Source organism: Pongo pygmaeus, chromosome 16 (assembly GCF_028885625.2).
Source record: "Pongo pygmaeus isolate AG05252 chromosome 16, NHGRI_mPonPyg2-v2.0_pri, whole genome shotgun sequence".
NCBI lineage: Eukaryota > Metazoa > Chordata > Mammalia > Primates > Hominidae > Pongo > Pongo pygmaeus.
In genome coordinates, this window is record NC_072389.2 from 37016561 (window position 1) to 37040555 (window position 23995).

Consider the following 23995-nt stretch of genomic DNA (forward strand, 5'->3'; position numbering starts at 1 on the left):
ACTATGTGGGAATGGCAGCAGTCATTTCCAATAAATAACGTGTGAAAATCAATAGGACAGTTCCAAAAACACCTCCTGCTTGTTCATGGCATAAAGCCAAAGCTCTGCTATATGAATATTACATATGTTTTTGACAAAACATCTAGTCTTGCACCAGACACAATATTCTAGTTTCCTGAAGAGGAAACTTTATTAAAGCATGTGCTAAGTAAACTATAAGATTCATATTAGAAACTTCAGTCCTATAGCTGTTTCTATTTATTTGGGGTTGGAAAAAAAGTGGCATTATTGTACATGTACTTGCTTTATAGTTAAAAAAAATGGAGGGGGGGCAAAATAAATCACACTCTCAAAGCATCAAGGAAATTTATAGTGGGATTATGAATCATATCATCGTAGGGTCATTTTCCTTTGTATCATGATATCATATGAGACCAATGTCAAATGGAATAGGTAAAAAATGGACAAAAAGTTTTTTTTGGGGGGGGAAGGCTGCAGACTGAGTTATTTTATTTCACTATTTCCAGTTTGAAGCTACTATCATGGGCGTTTAGAGTTATACAAATAACACTTACAAAAAATAAAAGACCAAGACACCCAGAGTGAGATGCATGTCAGGGACGAGGGAGGCTGGCAGCAGGTGGGCCCCGGCGGCTCACCCCAGGGCTCCCCGAGGGGGTGACGCCTGGCTTCATCCACCCAGGAGGCCCAGGGAGCACCAATCACAGTAGGGGCTCTGGCCTAGGCGTCCCGCAGCCCAGGCCCAGGGCTGGGGCTGGACGGGAAGGACGGAAAGAGAGGGCTGAGATACACCCGCTGGGGAGGGTGCTGAGACGCCCCACCCAGATCACTCACTACTACAGCCAGGCTTGCCTGGGACGCCTCCAGCAACAATATTTCATCTAAAAAAATACTGATTTGGTCATTTTCTGTTTCCAGTCAGGCTAGGGTGAAAGGAAAGAGACAGGAGGAAGATGGCCCCCACACCCCTACCCCCCGCCACCACCACCCTGGCAGAACATGCAGCGGGCAGACCCTGTGGCTGTCACGCCCTGCCGCTCCACGGAAGGGAGCCAGGCTGAGCCTCTGCCACGTGGGAGAGGGGCTGTTTCCAGCCACTACCCAAAAAAACACCGAGGGTCAGTCCTAGCCCACCCGACGGCTTCCCTTCCCAAGCAGGGGTTTCCGGACAGTGCACCAGGGAGGGCCACTGACAGGCTTGGGACACGTGCCCAGCTCCTGGGGGGCTGGGAGGAGGTGGCCAGGAGGGGCAAGAGATTCCAGTTACACTACACGCCCAGGGCTCCCAGCCCCCAACCGTCCCTTAGCCGCTTCCAGAGAAGTAAGGCTCAGAGCCGTCTGAGGTCAGAAGAAAGAGGTGCCATACTCGCCCCGTGTCAGACAAGAGGGCAGGGGCATCTGAAATCCCTCCCAGGGCCAGGCCGCAGCCGCTGACCCGAGGGGAGTAGGGAACCCGGGCGGAGGGGAGAGTGGGGAGTCCATAGGGGCGACAGGCGGGGGCACCGTTTTCTCTGGGGTTTCCAGTTTGAAAGGCAAGGGGCTTGCCTCCCGCCCCGGGGAGCCCACCTGGAGGAGAAGGGGTTAGCAGGGAGGGTTGGAAGGAGCTGCCACGTGGGCAGGGGCGGGGAAGGGCGGGGCGGGCGGGCCCTAGTACTGCCAGAGCGAGGCGCGGTCCACGGTCTCCGCGGAGGCCTTCAGGACCCCTGCGTGGTCGCCCTTCAGGTAGCGCCCGCCCACCTTGACGGCCACCTTGTTGTCGCAGAACTCGAAGAAGAAGTCCACAGGAGGGTCGCCGCTGCTGGTGACCGCGGAGTCACTGCCCACCGTCCAGTATTTGCCTGTGGAGTCTTTGATGTTGTAGGCGCCATCGTTGAACTCCAGCTGGAAGGCGTCATAGCTGGAGCGGTTGGCGTCCAGGGTGCCCCTGACCTTGCGGCAGCCGATGAAGCCGTGCTCCCCGCGGAACACGATGATGGGGCGGTCGATGAGCTTCATGAAGAAGAGCTCTGAGTCCCCTGCTGTCTCCACCGAGGCGGCCAGCTGCCCATTCTTCTTAGATGTCACAAACTTGCCATTGGACGCCCGCAGTGTGATGCGCCGGTCACGCCGCTCAATGTCGAAGTAGCAGCTGGCATTCTGGGTGGAGGCGGTGGACTGCACGCCCCCAGTGGCCGTCAGCGTCCAGTACTTGCCCGTGTGGGTACGGAAGGCACACTTTTTGGTGTCGCAGTCGATCTCCAGCTGGAAGGTCTCCTGGTCGGTCTCCTCGTCTTGATTGGCAGACAGGTCCATACCCTGGCGCGTGGACACATTCCTCTCGTTGGCCGCCTGCAGCACGACCTGGGCGCAGCTCTGCTCCAGGGCAAAGAGCTCGTCTTTGCCCGCCTTGGTGGCCTTGACGGCCTTGAGCGTGCTGCTGGGCCCCGACGGCGCCAGGTAAGGACCCTCGCAGCCGCCGAAGGCCACCTTGCCGAAGCGGAACTCCAGCGTGTAGCCAGTGGCCGGCTCGGGGCTCGCCACCAGGCGCCCGTCATGGCGCAGGAAGCGGTGGTCGGCGGTCTGCACGCTGTAGCGCTGGTCCTGGAAGGCGAGGATGATGCGCGAGTCGATGCCCCAGGGCACGTCGCTGTCCACGGCGATCTCGTCGGCCGGCCGCCGGCTCAGGTGCGCCTAGCGCCTACGGGTGACGCTGTAGATGTTGACCTGAGGGTGCATGACGATGTGCACGCTCCGCTTCTCGGTGGGGGACACCGTCTGTGCGAAGCACGACAGGCGGTCCTCGGTGCCTCCGAAGTAGCGCCGGTGCTCCTCGGACTGCAGCGACCAGCGGCCGTCGTCGTGCGCCACGATGAGGAAGCACCAGTCGGGACCGGGCACCTCGCGCTCGCAGGTCACGTTGCCGTCCTTGTCCGCCGCCAGGTAGCGGCCCAGGTGGCTGCGCAGGCACACGGCCGCGCTGCCCGCCTCGTCAGGGGGCTGCTCCAGCGTCCAGATCTGCTGCTTCTTCAGGCTGCTGGCCAACGCGTTAACCTTGAACCCGAATGCCTCGGCCGTCAGGTACTTGTTGCCGCAGTTGATGAGGCCGAACTGGATCTGCACTGCCTCGGCTGTGCCGTTGGCGGTCATGGTGGCGGTGGACGGGAGGCCGCGGTGAGGCCCCGGGAGGTGGGTGGCGGGTCCCCGCGGCGGCGCCCCTGCTCCTTTGTTCGGCGGCGGCGGCCCGCACGCGCCCTCCGCAGCGCTCCACCAAAAGGTTTTTAAAATCATTTCAGTTAACAGATTTAAACAGAGTTTAGCTATGAAGCAATGAGTAATGCAATACAAACTAGTGAAAAAGATGAACAACTAGGGATTAAATGTTGAGGAAAATTGTTTTCTAGTGAATTAATTTTGAATTGATAAGAGACAAAGAATAGGGACTTTTAAATATACAACTTTGGTGACAAAGTATTTGTCTACACAAGTTTCTTATGTCTAGTGCCTTCCTTACCTCCCAAATATTATTTTATAACTCTGATAATTTCTAAAAGATACATATGAGATATTCATATCTAAAAAAGTCACCAATATTTTGAACTAGTATCAAAAATAAAGAAGTATTTGACATAGGTTTATATACTGGGTTTATACATAAATAAAATACAAATACAAATCACAACAGCAAAGATAATAATTAAAAACTGCGTACTCACCTTAGGGTTTTTAAATAAGCTAATTGTTTTTCTTCTACACAAACAGCTAAAAATGTACAGTGAATGCAAATGTACTCAATTTCTCTTTCTTTTTCTATATTTGGATTGGTTAGTGAAGTGTCACAAAAGTGATGATGCTGAATTTTTGCTATTTTCTCTCTAAAGTGATGTTCTGAAAGAAATATATATATAATTTGCGGTTGTGAAGAAGCCCTTTTTTTAGTGCTAATTTATTTCCTTTGTGTACTTTGCAGTAGACATACATGTTAAAAATTCAACAGAAAGAAGAGGATAAAATAATCATGACATTAAGCCCCTTTAGAAATTAGCAATGTTCTCTATTAATAATGGCGTGATGATATGCCACTCCATGAGCTCTTGAACCAAGTTATTCATTATTTCTCTGCCACATGGAAGCAGGATATTTGGTCTTTGTCCTATCTCAATGCAGTGCCTATGGTTTTGTTACAGAAACCTTAATTTTGCCTGCTTTTAAGTAAAGCAGGTTTTATGCAAACTTCTCAGAGGGCAGACAGATAACTTTCAAGCACATTTGAAACACCAGAGGTGACTCTGCCAAGTGCCTCAGAGAAAAATACAAACTATGACAAAGACACTTCTTCAACCCATCTTTCTAAAGTTGCTGACTCTACAGGTTTATTATAAGCATTAGATGAAACCAGCGAGAGGCATGTGTCAAAGCTTGAATGTGCAGCTCCAGGTTAGAATGTCAGCTTTTCCTTTGGGTTACTGAAGAAGGAGAAAAGCCATTATCCCTGCATGAAACAAAAAGGTATATGGCCAATCAAATGGAAGGCATACTTTTGGTAATCCAATCCCAATATATGCTATTTGCTTTAGTGGGGCTTAAGTAGGTCACTTAAGTGGTTTAGTGGGGCTTAAATAGGTCACCTTCTAGAAGTGAGCAGAAAAATATTTTAAATTAATGGTTATTTTACTATCAACATTTTTTTAAAATTGAAAATGGAACACCGGTTTTATAAGCAGTTTCTTCATTTTATTATTTAATGAGGTGGCTAGCCTTGATTTGAAAGGTTTTTTTTAACATGACTAGCTTTCTGACACTCTAATGCCCATTTTCTAAGACTTCTGTGCTGTAAGCTATTTTAACAAAGGGTAAGTGGTATGTCTTTAAATTCTGATTTTAGAGGAATTCCTAAATTCTCATTACTTTCACATATTATTTTATCTACTGTGAAATGATAACTTTGTTAACATGAAGCTTTTGAAGCTGTCACTGTATTGCATCGGGTATTTCTGTTGGTTCGTCAAAGTGAAATGAAATGAAAATGCAGGAAAAACAAATGAATAGAACACAAGAGTAATTCATTTTGGCTGGGTACGGTGGCTCATGCATGTACTACCAGCAGTTTGGGAGCTCAGGAGTTAGAGACCAGCCTGGCCAACCTGGTGAAACCCTGTCTCTACTAAAAATACAAAATGTAGCTAGGCGTCATGGTGCATGCCTTCTGGTACTGGAAGGCTGAGGCAGGAGAATCACTTGAACCTGGGAGGTGGAGGTTGCAGTGAGCCGAGATCATGCCACTGCACTCCAGCCTGGGCAACAGAGCGAGATCCCCTCTCAGAAAAAAAAAGAGTAATTCATTGAAACACCAGTTTGTAAAACATCAGGATGCTTTTCTCTTGTTAACTATAACATTGTTGTTGAAAACTCTGCTAAAATTTCGCATTCTTTTTTTAAAAAAGGTAAATGAATTTTCATAACGTATTGTGCATAAAAATTATTTAAAGTTGACATTAATATAAAACTTATTGAGCTACTTTAAAGTTTTTTTTTTTTTGCTTCCTTTTTGAACTTTTATTTTAGGTTCAGGGGTACAAGTGCACGTTTGTTACATAGGTAAACTTTTGTCATGGGGGTTTGTGGTACAGATTCTTTCATCATCCAGGTATTAAGCCTAGCACCCATTAGTTATTTTCCCTGATGATCTCCCATCTCTCTGCCTCCTCTCTCTGAAAGTCCCCAGTGTGTGTTGTTCCCCTCTGTGTGTCCATGTGAGTTCTCATCATTTAGCTCCCACTTACAAGTGAGAACATGCGGTGTTTTTCTGTTCCTATGTTAGTTTGCTAAGGATAATAGCCTCCAGCTCCATCCATTTCCCTGCAAAAGACATGATCTCTGTTCTTTTTTATGGCTGCGTAGTATTCCATGGTGTATATGTACCACGTTTTCTTGATCCAGTGTGTCACTGATTGCCATTTTGGTTGATTCCATGTCTTTGCTATTGTGAACAGTGCTGCAGTGTACATATGCATGCATGTGTCTTTATAATAGAATGATTTATATTCCTTTAAGTATATACCCAGTAATGGGATTGCAGGGTCAAATGCTATTTCTGTCTTTAGGCTTTTGAGGAATTGCCACACTGTTTTCCACAATGGATGAACTAATTTACACTCCCACCAACAGTGTATAAGCATCCCTTTTTCTTCACAACTTCACCAGCATCTGTTATTTTTTGACTTTTTAGTAATAGCCATTCTGGTTGGTATAAGATGGTATCTCATTGTGGTCTTGATTTGTATTTCTCTAATTATCATGAACAGACAGTTTTGAAATTTTTACAATCTTATGAAGACAAATGAATACAGAATTTTCTGAGCTGGGGCTTTTCTGGGGCAAGATTATAGAGATTAACAAAATGAGATTGGGAGAAATTGAGCTACATTATTGTCAAATTTAGCTTGCTGGGAGTAAAAAACAAAAAACCAACAAAACTGAAGTCTTGCACTTAATAATAACTATTTCTGGCTTCCTTCCCTCTGCTAAGCATGGATTGTCAGATTTCTCTCTGTGAGTTGTCCTCATCCACCACTAGAGTCAGTCAATGGCCCTACATTGTATTCCCTGGCAATGATTTTGCAATGAGTTTCGTTCAGGTTCTTAACACTTTAAGATAATGTCAACATTCTTCCTTAACTTCTCTCTGCTTCCAATGTCTTCCATTTCTAATCCGCCCTGCACACAGAACAGTTTATTTATCCTTCTTAAATACAGCAAACTACTCTCAATTGTCTACAGGATAAAGTACAACCCTTTTAAACTTTACCAAACTAACTTAGAAAAATAATTTCCCGGGAGAAGCGGCGTCGGCGGCTGGAGCAGAGGCAGCAACCGGACGAGCAGCAGAGGCGGTCCGGAGCGACGGTGAAGATGGCGGTGGCGGGCGGCGGAGGCGGCAGTGGCCGATACCAGGGCGGCGTCAGTGAGGGCGGCGGGACCACTAAGCGGCTCAAGACTGGCAACGCCGGCGACCAGCACGGAGGCGGTGGCGGTGGCGGTGGCGGTGGCGGTGGAGGAGGCGGGGCGGCGAGCGGCGGCGGGAAGAACTACCATGACCCGCACAAAACCCCTGCCTCCCCAGTTTTCCACATCAGGGGCCTGATTGAGGGTGTGGTGGAAGCTGACCTTGTGGAGGACTTGCAGGAGTTTGGACCCATCAGCTCTGTGGTGGTAATGCCTAAAAAGAGACAAGCACTGGTGGAGTTTGAAGATGTGTTGGGGGCTTGCAACGCAGTGAGCTACGCAGCCGACAACCAAATATGCATTGCCGGCCACCCAGCTTTTGTCAACTACTCTACCATCCAGAAGATCTCCCACCCCGGGGACTCGGATGACTCCCGGAGCGTGAACAGTGTGCTTCTCTTTACCATCCTGAACCCCATTTATTCGATCACCACGGATGTTCTTTACGCTATCTGTAATCCTTGTGGCCCTGTCCAGAGAATTGTCATTTTCAGGAAGAATGGAGTTCAGGCGATGGTGGAATTCGACTCTGTTCAAAGTGCCCAGTGGGCCAAGGCCTCTCTCAATGGGGCTGATATCTATTCTGGCTGTTGTGCTCTGAAGATGGAATACGCAAAGCCTACACGCTTGAATGTGTTCAAGAGTGATCAGGATACTTGGGACTACACAAACCCCAATCTCAGTGGACAAGGTGATCCTGGCAGCAACCCCAACAAACGCCAGAGGCAGCCCCCTCTCCTGGGAGATCACCCAGCAGAATATGGAGGGCCCCACGGTGGATACCACAGCCATTACCATGATGAGGGCTACGGCCCCGCACCCCTCACTACGAAGGGAGAAGGATGGGTCCACCAGTGGGGGGTCACCGTCGGGGCCCAAGTCGCTACGGCCCCCAGTATGGGCACCCCCTCACCCCCTCCCCCACCACCTGAGTACGGCCCTCACGCCCACAGCCCTGTGCTAGTGGTCTATGGCTTGGATCAATCTAAGATGAACTGTGACCGAGTCTTCAATGTCTTCTGCTTGTATGGCAATGTGGAGAAGGTGAAATTCATGAAAAGCAAGCCGGGGGCCGCCATGGTGGAGATGGCTGATGGCTACGCTGTGGACCGGGCCATTACCCACCTCAACAACAACTTCATGTTTGGGCAGAAGCTGAATGTCTGTGTCTCCAAGCAGCCAGCCATCATGCCCGGTCAGTCATACGGGTTGGAAGACGGGTCTTGCAGTTACAAAGACTTCAGTGAATCCCAGAACAATCGGTTCTCCACCCCAGAGCAGGCAGCCAAGAACCGCATCCAGCACCCCAGCAACGTGCTGCATTTCTTCAACACCCCGCTGGAGGTGACTGAGGAGAACTTCTTTGAGATCTGCGATGAGCTTGGAGTGAAATGGCCATCTTCTGTGAAAGTATTCTCAGCAAAAGTGAGCGCAGCTCCTCTGGACTGCTGCAGTGGGAATCCAAGAGCGATGCCCTGGAGACTCTGGGCTTCCTGAACCATTACCAGATGAAAAACCCAATGGTCCATACCCTTACACTCTGAAGTTGTGTTTCTCCACCGCTCAGCACGCCTCCTAATTAGGTGCCTAGGAAGAGTGCCATCTAAGCAGGAAGACATTTCTCTGTCCTTTATGCCATTTTTTGTTTTTTGTTTTTGTTATTTGCAAAAGATCTTGTATTCCTTTTTTTTTTTTTTTTTTTTTTAATGCTAGGTTCGTAGAGGCTTAACCTTAATGGAAACGCTGGAAGTCTGCAGGGGGAGGGAGAGGGGAACTGATATCTCCCAAAATTAACCTTCACTTTTAAAAAATTGTTGTACATGTGATTTTTTTTATCCTGTTCATACATTTGTGCTGCCCATGTACTCTTGGCACATTTCAATAAAATTGTTTGGAAAATAAACACAGCGCTTGCTGGGAAAAAAAAAGAAAAGAAAAATAATTTCCCATATTTGTTGTCTCAAAGATACTAGAATATACTGATTTATAGCTACTTATTTTTCCCAAACAAATTAGCCCACTATGAATAACCTCCACAGTCTCTTTTTGTTGTTGTTGTTATCTATCTGAATTCTGCCCATTTAAGGTAAACTGATGTCTATAATTACTCCTGCTCAAGAACTTCTAGAGCTTTCTAACATCTGGTAACCAATTCCGTCTTTAAAGTACTTACTACCATGATTTCAGTTTTCTTGACTGTATCCTAACAGAAAAAATAGTACAAAGGGGTCACAAATGCAGAATAAAAGCTAGAAGGATAGAATGATTAATATTCACAAATTTTAGAGTAATAGATGGTTTTATTGTAATTGGAAGTGCGGAGGATTTCTGTGAATTAGTATACTTTTTTTATATACTTTAAGTTCTACGGTACATGTGCACAACGTGCAGGTTTGTTACATATGTATACATGTGCCATGTGCTGTGCTGCATCCATTAACTCGTCATTTACATTAGGTATATCTCCTAATGCTACCTCTCCCCCCTCCCCCCACCCCAAAACAGGCCCCGGTGTTTGATGTTCCCCTTCCTGTGTCCAAGTGTCCTCATTGTTCAATTCCCACCTAAGAGTGAGAACATGCAGTGTTTGGTTTTTTATCCTTGCGATAGTTTGCTGAGAATGATGGTTTCCAGCTTCATCCATGTCCCTACAAAGGACATGAACTCATCATTTTTTATGGCTGCATAGTATTCCATGGTGTATATGTGCCACATTTTCTTAATCCAGTCTATCATTGATGGACATTTGGGTTGGTTCCAAGTCTTTGCTATTGTGAATAGTGCCGCAATAAACATATGTGTGCATGTGTCTTTATAGCAGCATGATTTATAATCCTTTGGGTATATACCCAGTAATGGGATGGCTGGGTCAAATGGTATTTCTAGTTCTAGATCCTTGAGGAATAGCCACACTGTCTTCCACAAGGGTTGAACTAGTTTACAGTCCCACCAACAGTGTAAAAGTGTTCCTATTTCTCCACATCCTCTCTAGCACCTATTGTTTCCTGATTTTTTAATGATCGCCATTCTAACTGGTGTGAGATGGTGTCTCATTTGTGGTTCTGATTTGCATTTCTCTGATGGCCAGTGATGATGAGCATTTTTTCATGCATCTGTTGACTGCATAAATGTCTTCTTTTGAGAAGTGTCTGTTCATATCCTCCATCCATTTTTTGATGGGGTTGTTTGTTTTTTTCTTCTAAGTTTGTTTGAGTTCTTTGTAAATTCTGGATATTAGCCCTTTGTCAGATGAGCAGATTGCAAAAATTTCCTTCCATTCTGTAGGTTGCCTGTTCACTCTGTACGTTGCCTGTTTACTCTGATGGTAGTTTCTTTTGCTGTGCAAAAGCTCTTTAGTTTAATTAGATCCCATTTGTCAATTTTGGCTTGTGTTGCCATTGCTTTTGGTGTTTTAGACATGAAGTCCTTGCCCATGCCTATGTCCTGAATGGTATTGCCTAGGTTTTCTTCTAGGGTTTTTATGGTTTTAGGTCTAACATTTAAGTCTTTAATCCATCTTGAATTAATTTTTGTATAAGGTCCAAGGAAGGGATCCAGTTTCAGCTTTCTCCATATGGCTAGCCAGTTTTCCCAGCATCATTTGTTAAATAGGGAATCCTTTCCCCATTGCTTGTTTTTGTCAGGCTTGTCAAAGATCACATGGTTGTAGATGTGTGGTATTATTTCTGAGGGCTCTGTTCTGTTCCATTGGTCTATATCTCTGTTTTGGTACCAGTACTATGCTGTTTTGGTTACTGTAGCCTTGTAGTATAGTTTGAAGTCGGGTACCATGATGCCTCCAGCTTTGTTCTTTTTGCTTAGGATTGTCTTGGCAATGCGGGCTCTTTTTTGGTTCCATATGAACTTTAAAGTAGTTTTTTCCAATTCTGTGAAGGAAGTCTTTGGTAGCTTGATGGTGATGGCACTGGATCTATAAATTATCTTGGACAGTATGGCCATTTTCACGATATTGATTCTTCCTATCCATGAGCATGGAATGTCCTTCCATTTGTTTGTATCCTCTTTTATTTCATTGAGCAGTGGTTTGTAGTTCTCCTTGAAGAGGTCCTTCACATCCCTTGTAAGTTGTATTCCTAGGTATTTTATTCTCTTTGAAGCAATTGTGAATGGGAGTCCACTCATGATTTGGCCCTCTGTTTGTCTGTTATTGGTGTATAAGAATGCTTGTGATTTCTACACATTGATTTTGTATCCTGAGACTTTGCTGAAGTTGCTTATCAGCTTAAGGAGATTTCGGACTGAGACGATGGGGTTTTCTAAATATGCAATCATGTCATCTGCAAACAGGGAAAATTTGACTTTCTCTTTTCCTAATTGAATACCTTTTATTTCTTTCTCCTGCCTGATTGCCCTGGCCAGAACTTCCAACACTATGTTGAATAGGAGCGGTGAGAGAGGGCATCCCTGTCTTGTGCCAGTTTTCAAAGGGAATGCTTCCAGTTTTTGCTCATTCAGTGTAATATTGGCTGTGGGTTTGTCATAAATAGCTCTTATTATTTTGAGATACATCCCATCAATACCTAATTTATAGAGAGTTTTTTGCATGAAGGGCTGTTGAATTTTGTCAAAGGCCTTTTCTGCATCTATTGAAATAATCATGTGGTTTTTGTCTTTGGTTCTGTTTATATGTTGGATTACGTTTATTGATTTGCATATGTTGAACCAGCCTTGCATCCCAGGGATGAAGCCCACTTGATCATGGTGGATAAGCTTTTTGATGTGCTGCTGGATTTGGTTTGCCAGTATTTTATCGAGGATTTTTGCATCAATGTTCATCAAGGATATTGGTCTAAAATTCTCTTTTTTTGTTGTGTCTCTGCCAGGCTTTGGTGTCAGGATGATGCTGGCCTCATAGAATGAGTAAGGGAGGATTCCCTCTTTTCTATTGACTGGAATAGTTTCAGAAGGAATAGTACCAGCTCCTCCTTGTACCTCTGGTAGAATTTGGCTGTGAATCCGTCTGTTCCTGGACATTTTTTTGTTGGTAGGCTATTAACTATTGCCTCAATTTCAGAGCCTGTTTTTGGTCTATTCAGGGATTCAACTTCTTCTTGGTTTAGTCTTGGGAGGGTGTATGTGCCAGGAATTTATCCATTTCTACTAGATTTTCTAGTTTATTTGCATAGAGGTGTTTATAGTACTCTCTGACGGTAGTTTGTATTTCTGTGGGATTGGTGGTGATATACCCTTTATCATTTTTTATTGCATCTATTTGATTCTTCTCTCTTTTCTTCTTTATTAGTATATTTTTAAAGCATTATTTCAGTGAATCCACGGCTGAGAACCTACTCTAATCTAGGTGCTGCCATCGGCCATAACAAGAAAAGGAGAATAAACCATGGATTACAAGGCCTTCCCTTCAAGGCTGGTGTTGTTTCTTTCTGAATGTCTTTACAGAGAACTCAGTTCTGATTTTGCAGAGTTTTATGTTATATACATAGGACAGAAAATAGGGACTAGGGAAGCTCTGAGATTTCTAGCATGTCTGTTGAATAAATAATACTGTTCTTTCAACTTTCTTACTGCTTTCATCTTAGGATCTACAGCACTCTGAAATACTAGTCAAACCTCAGAATACCCCTGTACTATGCTTATGGGTGATCTTTTTTTGAGATTTACTAAGGGGAAAATTTGATGGATCATAGACCGCCAAGCAAGTTCCCTGGAAGATGCAGATCAGACCAAGGAGCAGCCTTTTTGTCACAACAGGTAGTCATGTTACTGCTTCAGGACTGCAAGATGGAATACATGAAAATGTGTTCATGTATGTGGCCTTAAAAATGTCACACAGAATTTGAAAAGTGAGAGCTTATCCTTAGAAAAAGAAAAAGGCTAAAAGCTGGTAAACACGAGATAGGACTGGACACTTGGAGACCAGGTTGATATCTTCTTAAATGCTGGGCAGACTTTAAAAAAAAATTTCTATGGTCTGTTTTTGCTAACTAGACCCTATATAGTCTTCTTAGTAACATCCCCACATGGAAATAACCATCAGTCTCAGATGGAAAGAATGAGAAATCATCTAAATAGAGATGCAGAAAAGATTTAGCAGGACGAAAAGAACTGAACAGCACAGAGAGATGGGTGATACATAGTTCTGGAATTATACATTCAAAACATAAGCTAGTGAGACATTTAGAGAAAGCACTTTTGCATGCATTTGTCTTCAGCCCTCTGTCAAGAAAGTCCTCTAGCCCATGAAGAAAAGCAATGTTTCAGGACAACCAAGGGTTCTTTGAATCATCTCCTGTGTTCCTGTGGGACTTCCCTAGCCTTTGGATCCCTCACATTGCTCACTGCTCTGTGTCTCAAGCCTCATCTCCTCGACATCCATATGGATTAGCTTTCTGGCTCCCAATTTAGCTCCATTTCCTTGATTCTGACAACTTTACACATAGGTGTGCTGCCGTTTACATTCCACATGGCTCCTCACACATGTGTGCAACATCCATTTAATTCATTTCTTTATAATGCTGAAATTCAGTGAGTTCCAACCATATGCTAAGGGCTGTGCTGGGTGCTGGAAATCAGTAGTGAGCAACATACTGATTTTTAGAAGTGTATATGTTGAGGAGAGGGACTAAAATATTAAAAATTATTTAAACAAAAATTATTGCTATAAATGTCATGTAGAAAAACATAGAATATGTGATGGCAAATAACAAAGCTCCTTGTCTAGGGCTTCAGGTACATTGTCCCAGAGGTGTCACCTCTAGACTAAAGCCTATGGCTATTGAATATGAGGAGACATGGGATGGAATAGAGTGGCGAGGACTCCTGGGTACGTGCCTTGTGTGAAATTCTGAGTTAGGAAGGATCTGTTCTCTTTGAGGAGTGAGTGTAGGCTAATGCCACTGGAGCAGATTAAGCATGAGGTAGGAAGGCCTCGTCTTGCTTTCCAAGAGGACAAATGCCTGGATAGCAGAAAGGAAAATGAAGGAAAGGAAATGGATTCAACTGCTGGTTAGGACCTGGATACAATTAGGTTGAGGGTGTGAGGAAAGTGAGGTGGCCACCATGGCTCCATGTTTCTAGATGAAGAAAGGCCATCTGGGCAGCATCTGCCTGATGTTGGCCAAGACTATGATATACAGCAAACAGTTGACCAGTTTCATTTGTGAAGAATAATATAAATGTAGCAACACTGTCCCCATTATCACATATTTGTGAAAGTAAGAGAGTGTGTGTGTGTGTGTGTGTGTGTGTGTGTAAGGCGTGGAAGTCAAGAAAAGGCCGCTATCATGCTCTCTGGGTAGTTTTTGAGAGGGGAGGAAAGACCCAGGAAATAAAATGTAAATGAGATGCATAATCATGGTGAAATTTAAAAACGGAGTAGGAAGTAACCATGAATTAGATCCTTAAGGCAGAATGTTCTGGAAGAACATGGAGAGGATAAACAGCTTAGCTGAGTTCTTGATTGCGTACAGAAGTGAAACCCTTGCATATATACAAAATTATATTAGCATAAGAAGTCTTTGGTATGATTAAAGTCAAGACATTAAACTTCCTGAGCATATATGGAGTCATTATTTGAAATTTTTGTATATTCAGATTATAGTTTTATTATTTTTCTGGATACAGTTTTATTAAAATGAAGACAAACTTAAAATGTGGGAATACTGCCTGGAAAGTAAAATCAAATATGTGATAAATTTCTAGAAATTAACAAATGTTTTCATTTACACTATAAGCAATTATTGATGTATAACCATGAATCTTTTCATTTGTTTTCTGATCTGATAAACACTTCAAATAATATTTATTTTAAAACTTTTTAATTGATTCAAAATTAATCTGAATAATTATAACAATTTTTGGATAAAGTTTATGTAATCATTATTATTATCAAAAGTGTAAAAAATCCAACTACATAAGGTTAAACCTTTACAGAAGACCACAAACTTATTCAAGCATATTTTCGCTTTGTCAAAAATATTTATCCCTTAATGTCAAACAAAAGATTATAGAGCTAAGCAGTACTTTTCTATGAAAAGAAAAATAACAATGACAATAATGAAAATAAAAATCAGGACTTAAGCTAAGAAAGAATGGAAAACCTTAAGGAATATAATAGTGACAGGCAATTTTAGCATTAATTATGTAATCTCTTATTTAAAGTTAAACATAGCTATGAAAAACCTGAAACATTTTCTCACTGAATGTGATCTGCCAGCTGACTAGTGAGAAGGTTTGGCTTCTAAATAGCTGAAACTTAGCCTGGAAATGCAGATTGTCGGTATTTTCTCTGCCCTCCAAAATTGTGATAATGAAATCTTTTAGTCTTCCCATTTCTGTTATACATAAATATGATAAAACAAGAACATGAAAATATGTTTGCATTGCCTTAGGATGATGCATTTGAACTCAGAGTCTTCATATAATCATCATATTGTCAGAACTACTACAATGACAGTAGTCAATGCTGAGAGCAAAAGGAATCCTAAAATTCTTCCATAATGAACTGTATTATTAGCAAAGATTTATCTAAGAGTTTCAAAGTATTTTATAGTCTAAAAATCACATACATTCACACATATGTATTATTTGAAGAAATGCCTAAGAAAATGAAACCAAAGTTTAAAGAAAACACATTTTTAAATTTTAAAGCAAAGATCATTTCTAGCTGTAACTAAAATGTTAAATGCCTCTTAAGTGTGTCTACGATTCATAGGCCAAGCAGACGTTATTCCTGACGGCTTTTATTTCTTGACAATTTTGGCTCACTTGAAATCCCTAGAAAATATGCCCACCAGGTTAACAACAATTTTAGAAGAACTTATGAATTGGCTTTTAGGTAAAGTTTCTGAACATTCGTTGTTGAGCTACATCCTGCTCCACACATAAATTATGATATGAATTGTTCTACATGTAATATATATTATTGTTACATGTGATCAAGTGTCACACATGTCCCCAAATACCTGTTCACCTCCTCCGCGTGGCTGAATGGCAGAAGTTTTAGAGCAACTACCCCAAAGCAGCAATGTCAGCCGTCTTCTCCAATCTTCCCTATACTTCTTGCAGCTCTCTCATAGATGACAATATGCCCTTCACCAAGATCCATCCTTTCTTAATTATATGGAAAACCTCAATTTCATAACCCATGAACAGAAAGGGGAAAAACCTCTCATTCTTTTACTCTCTGCAGTGCCAAATACACTGTTAGATTTTTCACTTTCTGCCTCTCTGACCCTGTTTTCCTGTGTCTTTTTCTTTCTCTTCTCTCTTTTTTAGTGATCAGGTAATTACCTCTGGTCCATACTGTGGCCTCTTTTCCATAGTTTTATTTTCCGAGTGCTCTCTGCATTATCAATTCCTCTCCCCTCTAGATTACACCAATTCTCTGTTTTTTAGTAGCTTCACTTTGGAAACACCAACACTGGCATTTTTATGAACACAGTACATTTCCGTACACCCACAGACACACACATGCACACACACACACACACACACACACACACACCTCTGTTAAAGACCTTGAAACCCAGAAAGTTCTAAAAAAGTAGATCAGAGATGTACTTTCTTTCAACAAATTCAAATTTTGGCCAAAAATATCTTTTTGTGAATACTTTGTAAATGTATATCCTCATCTATTGAAAATTATGCATAATGTTTCCAATTGTGTTGAAATGCTTCAGTATAGGGTAGCATTTTTTCCTATTTTCAATTAAGAACTGAATAGAACTCAATGCCAAGAAGGAGTGACAAGTGAGATCCCTTCCTGAAGCAACTATGAGGGGAATATAAGGTCCACAATGTAGCTCCTTTTTGAAATATGATTAACCATTGAATTACACTAATCTCTTTGTAAAACCCTGCATTATGGTAGCATGTGTAGTACTGGAAATTTAAGAAATATATGTAATTCTTCTATACACTTAGAGTTTCTGTCCAAATGTCAAATGATAAATTATAAATGCTGAACACTGATGTTCTCCCTCCAAATTGCACTAAAAGTGCTCTGCAGCATAGGAAATGGAAATTTTAATTCATTAGTCCACTTATAACTTCAAGTTAATCTTCTTATAAAATTGTCTGTCTTGGATGGGGAATATCACACACCAGGGCCTGTCGTGGGTTTGGGGGAGGGGAAAGGGATAGCATTAGAAGATATACCTAATGTAAATGATGAGTTAATGAGTGCAGCACACCAACATGGCATGTGTATACATATGCAACAAACCTGCACGTTGTGCACATGTACCCTAAAACTTAAAGTATAATAAAAGTAAAAAATATATACATATTATTTACAATATCATAAAAATAAAATACCTATAAATAGAAAAAAAATTGTCTGTCTTACAAAGTATATTTACACATCAATTTACTAAACTGAAATTCGAACATTTGTAAGAATTGCCATATGTATAAAAATATTGATTATATATAATTAGCATTTTTATTATTGATAGCATTTTTTTAATTAGAAGAAAAAACAAGGTTTATTATATGATGAAAAGCCAGCAGAAACATGCAATTGCGAGATTACATCCTTAAATATTCACGGATGTCTTGTTTCCATTTTATTTTCCCCAGTTTCTTAACTTAGTAATCTTGAATTCAGCAAATATTTGTATATGGTGGCTATGTATCATTTACAATACATAGTAAAAATCACTGATAACTTGAATGAAGCATTACAGGAAGTATCCTAAAGAACACTAGGAAAAAAATATATTGTTAATATATTGAAAATTACAAAAGAAAATCCATCCCTGTTATGCTAAAATAATGAAATTTATTCTTTGTAATTTCCTAGAAATAGATGGATAAGGTAATTTACAAGTTTTTGGTTAGCATATTGTTTAACTTATTTTTTATTTTTTATTTATCTTTTTTTTTAAGTTTTTTGAGACGGAGGCTATCTCTGTCGTCAGGCTGGAGTGCAGCCTATTTATGATCTCAGCTCACTGCAACCTCTGCCTCCCAGGTTCAAGCGATTCTCCTGCCTCAGCCTCCCGAGTAGCTAGGACTACAGGCGTACGTCACCACGCTCAGCTAATTTTTGTATTTTTAGTAGAGACAGGGTTTCACCATGTTGGCCAGGATGGTCTCGATCTCTTCACCTTGCGATCCGCCGGCCTCAGCCTCCCAGAGTGAACTTATTTTTGCAATGTGAAGCAATCTAACATACAGAAAAGGGAAGCACATAATATTCTTTTCACTCACATTCTAGTGATGCCTTCTCATTTTCAGCAGAGCAATGCTTAGAATTTTATATGATTGGGCATTTGCACTTTATAGCAACAAACTGATCAGTTGGTGGGGTGCCCAGATAATATGTGCTAATATTTCATTTATACTGTACTTAGCAGGAAAATTATTGGAGACATGTCAGCTTATGTGTGAAATACATTCAAGGTCAGAATACAAAAATCACAAGTACACACAAGGCATTTAGCATAAGCTTCCTGACCTGGCTTTGAAGTGTTACAACAGAGATTATTTGCCTCCAATTCAAAATGTCTCTTCCCTTAAATTAGGGACATAAATGGGACCATAGTTTTCAGTGCTTGAGAAAACATCCTTTTAGAGCAATGGTACTGAATTAAGAAATTCTGATTCAGAATACAGTGGAATTTAGTGTCCCATGGAAAACCCTTCAACATTTCTCATTTATTTATGAACTCAAAATCAATCCTGTATATTCAGAGTGGACACAAATAATGGCTGAGATCTTTTCCAGCTCAGTTGGCTTGATTTTTCTAGGCATAGATATACTATTGCTTAGGATCATAGAAAGAGCACTGGGGCAAGGGTCTGGAGAGCTGAATCCTAGTCCTTGGTTTGACTCTTACAGGATGTGGGATTAGCTTCTATTTTCCTATCTGTAAGCACTTTTCCTTTCTTAGAGTTGTGACTCTAAGGATTTTATTTTTATTTTATTTCAACAGAATTATATAAAGTTTTAATTTCTCATCTCCTCCTTCCACAAACATGTAAAAACTAAACACTGTCCCTCAATTATCTTGTTAATGCCTCTTTCTTTTCATTAATTTTATGGCCAAATTACTGTTGTTCTTGGGGAAAAAAATAAATGACAAGAGCAAATCTCCATCATTTTCAAGCCCCAGTGGTAAATAATGTTAGCAGTTTTGGATGGATCTTTCAGAAATTTTCAGTATATATATATTCACATTATGTGGTGATGAAATTATTCTCTACAAACTCAATTTCTACTCTTCTTTTTGTAATGCAATATTTATTGACCACATTTATATTAACATGTTCTTTATAACGTCTGCATAATATTCCATGGAATGGTCATTTTATGGTGTAGCTAATGAGTTTATATTAGTGGACTTTTTTGCTGTTATAAATAATACTGTAATAAGCATCTTCATATATATTCATCTATATTGATTCTTAGTGTAAATTATTAGTGGTGCTATTGCTGGATGAAAGGAAGTGAGTGTTTTAATTTGCCACATATTTGCAATGGCTTTTCAAAAATTTGGACCTATTATACTCTCACAGGTAGTGCATTAGCATATTTCTTTCCTTTATCTTTGCTAAAATTGAATGTTTTACAACTAAGATTTTTGTTAATCTGATATTCTTACTGTTTCAATTGACATTTTTTAAACAGTTATGATTGAGCTTGGACTTTTTTTCACATGTATTTTAATTATCAACATACTTTTTCTGATTAACACAATAATTTTTAGTAAGTTGTCTATATGCTATGATTTCATTTTTACCACGTACTCTACTTTGCAAATAAAAGAATAATGTATTGTCAATATGGATAATTTGGAAAATGTACAAAAGTTAGCAAAACAATCGAACAGGAAGCTGAAGAAGGAAGGAAAATGCTGCTATCTTGATAAAGTAAGTCAAAAGAAAATTCTCTCAGATTTGGTGACTGGCAGGGTGATCCAAAGCCTAGAATCTTACCACAGACCCAATCAATCACCAACTACCGCCAATTTCTTCCTCTAATATATCACGTTCTCTCTCTTCTCAGCCCTTTGTGCTCACCATGGTATTTGATTTCTGATTATTCTTTCTCCAAACTAGCCCTAACTCGCAACTTCCACATGCAGTCCTCCACAATACTGCCAGAGCAACAGCTACAACTCTATAATTGAAGGCATTGCCCTTCTGGGTTCTCTATATTGTTTGCCATCTTTGACAGATAAACTAGATGAGCTCTTTTTACAACACTCAGAGAATGTTTTGAATTCACATTTCTACCATCTTACTCACCTATTCGAATCAGTTCCCTCCCCCTCCCTTGTATCACATATTGTCTCTGATAAGAATAAGTTGAGTTATTTGTAGTTCCTGAAGAATTTCATGTTCTTATAACATTAAATTTTTCCCACACTATTTGTTATAACCAGTTTACCTATTATTTCTGCCAAAAAAAACTTATCTGAATTTCAGATCAGATATTACTTTAGGTGAAGACTTGCAGTCCGACTTCCCTTACCTGAGATAGGTATTTGTTCTTTCCTCATCTCACAGGACTTTGCAAATCTCACTATTATGGTAGACAGCATATTAAAATTTAAATTGCTGGCTTGCATGTCTATTTTTCTACACAGCATGAGTTCATTCGCAGTAGTGATCATGTCTTTGGTTCTTAACAAAAGTGGTTTTCTTTGGATTTTCCAGAATCAGAACCTAAGAGAAGAATTCACGTAAAAATAATTTATTAAGGAAGGGCTCCAGGGTAGATAAATAAGGCAACTAGTGAAGTAGGGCAAGGAAGACAAGGAAGTCAGGCAAGAGTGTGATCACCATGCAAAGCCCAAGAATAGTCTTGAGACTGATTCTGCAGGGAAACTGGAGTGTAAACTAAGCTTCAGAGCTATTATAATCCAGACTATGGATGTGAGGCTTTAGTCAGTATCTTTCAGTCACTGGTTAGTGGAAATCTCAAGGGGATAGAAACTCCCAGGCACTTCACACCCTTTTTAAGCAAGGGCCAGTAGCTCCAGTAGCTGAATGGCAGTTCTCCAAAGGAAAAAAATCATGTAGGCACTCAATAAATTTTGAATAGCTGGCTGGCAGGAGAAATGGATAAATGACAAATTACACAACTTGGGGTTGCTTAAAAGACAACAGGGGGACATTGAAGACTTTTGATGAAGACAGTGGTACCCTCAAAATGATAAATTGAGTAGATTAGTTTAGAAGCATTGAGTAGAATAGATTAATGGAAGGAAAGTCAAAATGCAGGAACAGTATTTAAAAGAAAATTGCCATGGTGATAAAGGCCAGTTCTAGCATGGAAGCAGCAGTATGCAAGGTAAAATATGCCTTGGATTCATACTGCAAATGAAAATGTCATCATTCTTGATAACTGTCCACATTTGTGAGATAAATGAAAAGAGCAAAGAGTGGGGGTTTTGTGCTCAAGTGACAATAGGATTGCTTACAGAAAAGGAAAACCTGAACACATGGGGAGTTGAGATATTAGGATAGGGTGGGGGCAGAGATAATGTTAAAAATTGAGCTCTAGATGTGATGAGAGTCAGTAGAGACAAGCACACATATACAAAGCAGACATATTGGAAAAGTGTTACTTGATCTTGGAAGACATGATGGATTGGAAATATGGATGTGAGATTTAACAGTTAAGACAGGAGAGCTGGGAGGTCGAGGTGGGCAGATCATGAGGTCAGGAGATTGAGACCATCCTGGCTAACATGGTGAAACCCCGTCTCTACTAAAAATACAAAAAAATTAGTCGGGCGTGGTGGCGGGCACCTGTAGTCCCAGCTACTCGGAAGGATGAGGCAGGAGAATGGCGTGAACCCGGGAGGCGGAACTTGCAGTGAGCCAAGATCGGGCCACTGCACTCCAGCCTGGGTGACAGAGCGAGACCCTGTCTCAAAAAAAAAAAAAAAAAACAGAGCTGAATGTGGAATGGGGAGAGGGAACCTTTAAAACAGAGGTTATGGAACAAAGATATTGAAGAAGAACAGGACTATGACAAATGTCATATGGTGATACAGAAAAAGAGGAGATAGGAAAAGGTAGAGGAGAAACAGGACTTAAATTCACACTGCATTCTTATCTTACTCTAATGGCAATTTAAGCTGGTATAACTTTTCTGAAAATCAATTTGATAATAAATACCAAAAATGTTTTAATATTTGGATATTTTATTCCAGCAATCTTACTTTCATCTCAATAATCCTAAGAAATCAACTAGAAATAATCATGTTAGCAACAGTGTCAAAATCGTAGTCTAAATGTCGAGTAATATGAGAATATTATTATAGAACCAAAGGGTAAAATCTCACATAATCATTACAGTCTATGATTTTAGACACTATTTAATGCCATAAAATTATTTTATAAATATTGTTTGAAAAAATAGGCTATAAAATATATACACCAACATTACAAAATTTGTTTATATTATGTGCATATGTGTAGATATGGATGGTATGTATGCAATCTCATTTGGTGTATATAATTTATACACTAAATATGAATGTTGACCATTGAGTCTTAATTGATTATGATTGTCTATTTTTTCAAATTTTTATGATTGAGCATAGTAGTTTTTATGTTTTTTGTGTTTTTTGAGAGAGGGTCTTGTTCTGTTGCCCAGGTCAGAGTGCGGTGGCATGATGTGTCTCACTGCAGCCTTCACGTCTCGGGCTCAAGTGATCCTCCCATCTCAGCCTTCCTAATAGCTGGGAGCATAGGCGCACGCCAATACTCCCCGCTAATTATTTGTTATTATTACTACAGATGTGGTTTTACTTTGTTGCCCAGGCTGGTCTCAAACTCCTGAGTCAAGCAACCTTCCTGCCTTGGCCTCCCAAATTTCTGTGACTGCAGGCATGAGCCACCCTGCCTGCCCTGAGTGAGTTACGTTTTTTTTTCTTTTAAGTGTAAGTGGATAGTGAAAATAGAATCATAGAAGACCTTCTATCTAATATAGAAGTTGCTACCGATGTTAACTTTGAAATAATTATAAATAAATAAAAATAAAAATTCAATTCTTTAGTCAAGAGCTGAATAGCTATGTGTGGTTGGTTAATACTGTGTTGTGCGATACTGATTTATAGAATAATTCCTTCATAATAGAAAATTGTGTTAGATTGTGTAGACTAAGAGATCCGTCAGGCAGATTTTTCAGAAAAGAAAGTAATAGAAATTCTAGAACTAAATGTAATACGTGAAATAGCCTAAATTAAGAATTCAATGGATAAGATGCAGAGAGATCATTAAATGCAAGAAAGGGAAGAAGAAAACATCAATAATGAAAAGAGAGACAAAAACAGAAAATGTGTGAAAGGAGATAGAATAGTACATAATTTTATATTAGTATTATGCATGAACTTGTGTTTGCATATGTTCATGTTCTTATATATATATATACTTCTTGCTGTTTATTCTAGAGAAATGATGTGCATATGTGTGCCTAGATGTTTCATCATATATGATTTATGATCACTAGAAACACAGAAACATCAAAACTATTCATCATCAAAGCATTAGGTTCATGAATTATTGTTTATTCAAACAAAGAATCCTGTCGAGCATCCAAAATGAATGAAATATGTGACTCAAGAACATAAACAAATTGGAAAACAAAATGTACTGTAGGTAAAATCATACACGAAGACTATATGCTTTATGGTTCCATTTATATAAACTTAAAAGGAAATTCTTAAGAGTGGTAACTAAATATAATAAGTAATTATTGCCATAAATATTTGAACAGTGTAGTTACTATTCCTTCAGTGGAAGAAAGGGGGCTGTGACTGGAATAGCAGACAGAAGGCTTCTAGAGGGCTAACAGTGATGGTTTCATATACAAGCAGTGGTTCCTTGGCTTTCTTTCCACATGGGTTTCTTTCACTTTCTCTGATTCCTTCCACTCTGCCTTACCACAGGGGTTTTGCACATGCTTGTTCCCATTCTGGTAGCCTTCCTTCCTTTCCTTTTCACTCTCATATCCCAGATCAGCTTTCACTTCCTCAGAGAACATCAGCCCTAC

At 40.7% G+C, this 23995-nt stretch overlaps 1 protein-coding gene and 1 pseudogene across 1 annotated transcript; one reads left to right on the plus strand and one right to left on the minus strand.

Annotated features, from left to right (window-relative positions):
• Nucleotides 1-1656: 1656 nt before the first annotated feature.
• On the minus strand, nt 1657-3254 carry LOC134738269 (fascin-like). The gene is given in 1 exon segment (XM_063652533.1): nt 1657-3254. A coding segment is annotated over 1 exon segment (1479 nt). The 5' UTR covers nt 3148-3254; the 3' UTR covers nt 1657-1668.
• Nucleotides 3146-8821, plus strand: LOC134738219 (heterogeneous nuclear ribonucleoprotein L-like; annotated as a pseudogene).
• Nucleotides 8822-23995: the final 15174 nt, after the last annotated feature.